This window comes from Apis dorsata, unplaced genomic scaffold, assembly GCF_000469605.1.
Source record: "Apis dorsata unplaced genomic scaffold, Apis dorsata 1.3 scaffold_815, whole genome shotgun sequence".
Taxonomy (NCBI): Eukaryota; Metazoa; Arthropoda; class Insecta; order Hymenoptera; family Apidae; genus Apis; species Apis dorsata.
Window position 1 is genome coordinate 258442 of NW_006263952.1, and position 5355 is coordinate 263796.

The 5355-nt window shown below is 19.9% G+C and overlaps 2 protein-coding genes across 3 annotated transcripts in view; one reads left to right on the plus strand and one right to left on the minus strand.

Moving 5' to 3' along the window:
• LOC102672512 (endoribonuclease Dicer) overlaps window positions 1-2569 on the plus strand; it is an 11825-nt gene extending 9256 nt beyond the window's left edge. For both annotated transcript variants that reach the window (XM_006623151.2, XM_031513968.1), the window contains 7 exons: window positions 808-1023; window positions 1108-1311; window positions 1487-1568; window positions 1650-1870; window positions 1977-2148; window positions 2244-2319; window positions 2385-2569. In XM_006623151.2, coding sequence (XP_006623214.1) covers window positions 808-1023; window positions 1108-1311; window positions 1487-1568; window positions 1650-1870; window positions 1977-2148; window positions 2244-2319; window positions 2385-2544 — 1131 coding nt within the window. In that variant the 3' untranslated portion in view covers window positions 2545-2569. The remainder of the gene's footprint in view (window positions 1-807; window positions 1024-1107; window positions 1312-1486; window positions 1569-1649; window positions 1871-1976; window positions 2149-2243; window positions 2320-2384) is intronic.
• Window positions 2570-2738: 169 nt separating this feature from the next.
• On the minus strand, window positions 2739-4631 carry LOC102677767 (microfibrillar-associated protein 1). Its single transcript, XM_006623105.2, has 5 exons — window positions 4613-4631; window positions 4352-4470; window positions 3498-4174; window positions 3251-3420; window positions 2739-3179 (listed from the first exon to the last, which is right to left on the minus strand). The coding sequence occupies exons 2-5, from the start codon at window positions 4446-4448 to the stop codon at window positions 2744-2746; spliced, it is 1380 nt and encodes a 459-aa protein (XP_006623168.1). The 5' UTR covers window positions 4449-4470; window positions 4613-4631; the 3' UTR covers window positions 2739-2743.
• Between the last annotated feature and the right edge of the window lie 724 nt (window positions 4632-5355).

Below are 5355 nucleotides of genomic sequence, written 5' to 3' on the forward strand. Positions count from 1 at the left end.
TTTAACAAAAAATGTAAAAATATTAATTTATTTTTATGGCATAAAATTAACTTTAAATTAATTATAAAAAACATATTTTATAAAAAAATTATTATGATATTAATTAATAATTATTAAATTAATATTATGATATTATTGCTTAAAAATTGTTTTATTATATATAAACAATATAAATTTATTATTGAAATGTTATATTCTTATTTTTTTCATATACAAAATATAATAAATAATTATAGATATAATTTTTTTTTATTTATTTTTATTTACTGATGCAAAATCGCCTATTCATATAAACTACAAAGAAAAGATAAAGATTAAATTCTGATTATCTATTTTATCTGAATATCTTTATGTGTCTACTAATTGGCAATAATATATAATGATAATAATGATATATTGTCACAAATATACATATTATATACAAGTAAAATTTAATATAATGATATAATCAATAATTCTTTCTAAATATCTTAAAAATTAAGAAAGTCTGATTACCATATAATAGAAAAATATTATTCTAAACATTATAATTTTTATAAAACATTATATATATAACATCATAAAAATCTGTTTATTTAAATAAAACAAAATTAAATGTATGATATAGAATTATATTAATGGTATATCATTTATAATATGTATTTCAATAAATTATTTAAATTATTTTTGTTTTTATTTAAATTAATTTTTATAGTATTTTATAGTATTTTTATATCTTTTTATAATATGAAATAATTTGTTCAATGATATAAAATATAATTAATTAAAATTCGCAAAATATTAAGTATATAAAATATTTTATATAAGGTATCATCAACTGTTTTATATGAAATCCAAATACCTCAACAAGAACAATTTAGTGGACTTATAAGTGAAACTACGAAAAATATAATACAACAAAAAATATTAAATTGGGAATTAGCAGAATTACAAACTGGTATGGAACATTATCTTGGAATACAAACTGTTTCTGATAAAGCAGTAGCTGATTGTGTGGAAGCATTGATTGGTGTATATCTTAGAGTAAATAAAAAAAAAGATTTTATGATATTATAATTTTTTTTTTAATATATACTTTTTTTAATATAAATAATTTTTTTCTAATAGAATATGGGTATCAAAGATACTTTAACATTATTAAAATGGTTTCAAATTTTACCAAATGAAATTGACTCAAATACATTATTATTTGGTACTTCTGAAAATCCAATAATTTCCAATAAAGGAGACATAAATTCTTATATGCCCTGGGCTTCTGAAATAGAAACAAAACTTGGATACAAATTTAAAAATAGAGGATATTTATTACAGGTAATTTCTAATTTTATTCTTATTTTTAATAATAAAGAAAAAATAATTTTAAAAATAATTTATTTTTGATGGAATATTATAATGCATTTTATAAAATTACAAGATATAATTTAGTGATTTAATTTAATTAAAAAATATAAATTATAAAAAGTGCTTAAGAATTTAAATACTTTAGGCCTTTACACATCCTTCATATTCAGCAAATAATATGACTGAATGTTATCAACGATTAGAATTTCTTGGTGATGCAATACTTGGTAATGGAATATGTTGTTTGAAAAATTATTTTAAATATTTATTGATAATATACTAATATATTTTACTTAATGTTATTACAGATTTTTTAATTACAAGTTATATTTATGAAAATTGCGGAAATTTAAATCCTGGTTCTTTAACAGATTTAAGATCTGCTCTTGTGAATAATATTACTTTTGCATGCTTAACAGTTCGACATGGATTACATATTGCATTATTATGTTATTCTCCAAAATTAAATGATATTATAGAGAGATTTGTGAAGTTTCAAGAAGAAAGAAATTATATTGTAAATGATGAGGTATTCTACTTTTAATAAAATAATATTAAATAATATTAAATAAATTTTGAAGTATTATAAAAAATATATATATATTATTATTTATAAGTATATTCTGAATTTTTAGCTTTTATGGATTTTATTAGAAGAAAGTGAATGTAATATAGCTGAACATGTAGATGTTCCAAAAGTCTTAGGAGATATATTTGAGTCCATAATAGGTGCAATATACTTAGATAGTAATAAAAATCTTATGGTTGTATGGGAAATAATATACTCCATCATGCATAAAGAAATTGGTATATATATATATATATATATAAATGATTTAATATTTTTAAAATATTTTATTATATATAAACATATTATATAATATGATAATGTTCTTATTTAGATGAATTTAGCAAAAATATTCCGAAACAGCCAATTCGTATATTATATGAAACTCAAGGTGCACATCCACAATTTCTGTAAGTATTATTAATTAATATTTCATTTTTATTAAAATTAGTTAACAATTATATATTTGTTTTAGAAAAACAACTATTGTTGAAAATACAAATACTATTATGATACCTTTAAAAGTAACTATTGAAGGGAAAACAAAACTTTTTCATGGATTTGGTACAAATAAAAAACAAGCAAAATGTGCTGCGGCAAAACAAGCATTAAAAAGTTTGTTGTATAAAAGATAGATAAAAATAGTAAAAAATGCTAAAAAAAAATGATATATATTTATAAATTATTGCATATTTAATATTCAAAATCTGTAATAATATATACTGATAGAAAATTTATTAATTACAAATCTATTAATGTTCATATATCAAATTGTATGTATTAAATTAAATTTTATTAGAAATATTAAAATTAAAATTGTTTGACATACCCTGATTAATTTTCATTTTTCCGTTTTTTTAATGATGGTCGTTCAAATACTTGTTTCATTCCTGCAGCTTGATTATTATGAAATTTTAAATTTTGTGCTGTTTCTGAAATCCATGGAGAATCAAATTGAGTTGTATCTTGATCAACTAAATGAGTATATTTAGTTCTACCACTGCGTCCAAAGTTTTTCACTTGCATAACTTTTGGTAAAATTGTTTTATCAAAATGATCTTCTAAAGTTGCACCAGAGAAATCTCGTTTAAATATATTATCATCTTTATCTAAATAAAAAGCTCCACGATGATAATATTTCTGTAAAAATTTGTATTTTCCTTTAGCTGCTTTATTTGTAATAATTTTTGGATTCAATCGCGCTTCTTGTCTTCGTTCTTCTTCCGTCATATTACGTATACGTTCAACTTCAAGTCGTTCTTTTTCAAGCCTAAAACATATGTTTATAAAAAGATAGATATAAAAATAAATATAAAGTTTATTATTGCTAATATAACATACTGTTCTCTTTCTTCACGATCACGTTTAATTCTTTTTAATTCTCGTAATTTCCAAGCTTCATATTCAATTTCATCATTTTCATCATCTGTACAAACATCTTCAAGTTTTCCTTCATTGTCATTTGTATTTTTATTAACTTGTGCTTCTTTTCTTATTGCTTCTTCTACCATCTATGGAATAAATAATATTAGAAAAAATCTATATAATAATTTTTACTAATTTATTTATATAATTACAAATTATATACTCGTAATGTTTGTCGTTTTCGTTCTTCAGCCATTTTTTTAGCTTCAATTTCTGCTTGTTTTTGTTTCATTGCTTCTTTCTCTTTTTCCATTACTGTAATTCTATCTTTTTTACGTACAAAAACTGGTTTTAATCTTGGTCCAGTTTCTTCTTCTGAATCAGTATATTCTTCATATTCTGAGCTTTCTTCTGAAGTATCACCTGATCTTTCATCTTCTTCTCCATGAATTAATTCTTCTTCATTTTCTTTTTTAGATAAAACTCTTTGTTTCAATGCTTCTCGTCTTTTTTCAATTTCAGAATCTGACAATTCTTCATCTTCTGAAGAATCTGAACTTTCTAATTTAATTCTTTCTCGTGTTCTTTCAGGTTCAACTTCAATTAATTCTGGTTCATGTATATGTCTATGCCTTTCTGCACGAATTTCTGTATTTGATTCTTTTTGTTTTTCTAAACGTGTTAATCTTCTTATACGTGGATCATCTTCATCACATATTTTAATTTGTGAATGTGTAGGAGTATCTGTAGAAATTTCATTTTCTTCATAATTTTTATGTACACGTCTTTCCAAAAAATCTTCTTCTTCAGATTCCTCTTCCGAACTAGCAACTGGTGCATAATCAGGTCGTTTACCAGAAACATAACGATGTACTTTTACTTTTTTCATAGAGAGTTCACCTATAGATTTAAACAAATTTTAAATTTTAAAAATATTATAATATTACTTATAAACTTATGATATTTAATTTAATATAGTAAATTTTAATTGCAAATCTATACTTTATATATAATAATTTTTAATTAGGTTTAGATTATATTATTAAATCTATATTATAATTATATCTAATTATTAACCTTTATCATTTTTTACAGGTACGGCACCTGCTGTACTTTGAATTCCCATAGGTGCAGGAGCTAAAGAATTATTTGTAACGAAATAATCCATCATCATTTTGTACGAAATCTTCAAAACACTATCAAAATTTTTAAAATAAAAATTCTATACAAACTATTCTATTTCTATTAACAATATATTATTATATTATATTATCAGTATATATATCGTATATATATCGTCATATAAATATTATATTAACTGATTTTTTTAAATTATACCATATGATTGAAAATCATTTGACGAAATAAATCTAGCTACTAGAATTAAACAAATTAAATCATAATAACAACTTCAGTTATCGACTGAAAAAAATATATTAAGATTGGTATATTAGATAATATTAAAGGTATATTCTCACGATAACAAAGTTATGATTTTCATTATGTGACATTATTGTGTCAACATTATAAATCACAATAATAAATTCAATATTACGAATGCAACATCTAATTTTATTAAAATCATAATTTCTTAAATAATATATATTTATATTCATGATTTTAGATAATTCTAAATATTAATAAATAAAAATTAATAATAAAAATTAAAACAAAGATAAAATGATAATTTTACATAATAAAATAATAATAGAAGCAATATAATAATATTTATTTAATGTATATTATATATACTATATAATATATTATAAAATGCAATTTAATCATTATTAAATAATAAATAATAAAATATATATTTCACTTTATTATATGTTAATTGTTATTTTACTCTCATAATTTTATTAAATTTATTATTATTTATATTATAATATTTAACATTAAATAATGCTTATTATGATGTATATATTGAAAATTATAATTTCAAAAAAATTAAATTTTAATTGAAATGTTGCTAATTATTTCTTATAACTTATTTTAATTTAAAAAAAAAATAGTAATAATAAAAAAAATTATTTATTCATAATTATTAATTATAAAATAAAATAATTTTTAAATTTATTTTT

Bases quoted from the DNA above. Each gene is read 5' to 3' on its own strand.
- LOC102677767 (XM_006623105.2), bottom strand. From the start codon at position 4,448: ATGATGATGGATTATTTCGTTACAAATAATTCTTTAGCTCCTGCACCT. The intron at 4,175-4,351 runs GTTAATAATTAG...TTAAATCTATAG, and splicing joins ACCTGTAAAAAATGATAAAG to GTGAACTCTCTATGAAAAAA. The intron at 3,421-3,497 runs GTATATAATTTG...TTTATTCCATAG, and splicing joins GAAAACGACAAACATTACGA to ATGGTAGAAGAAGCAATAAG.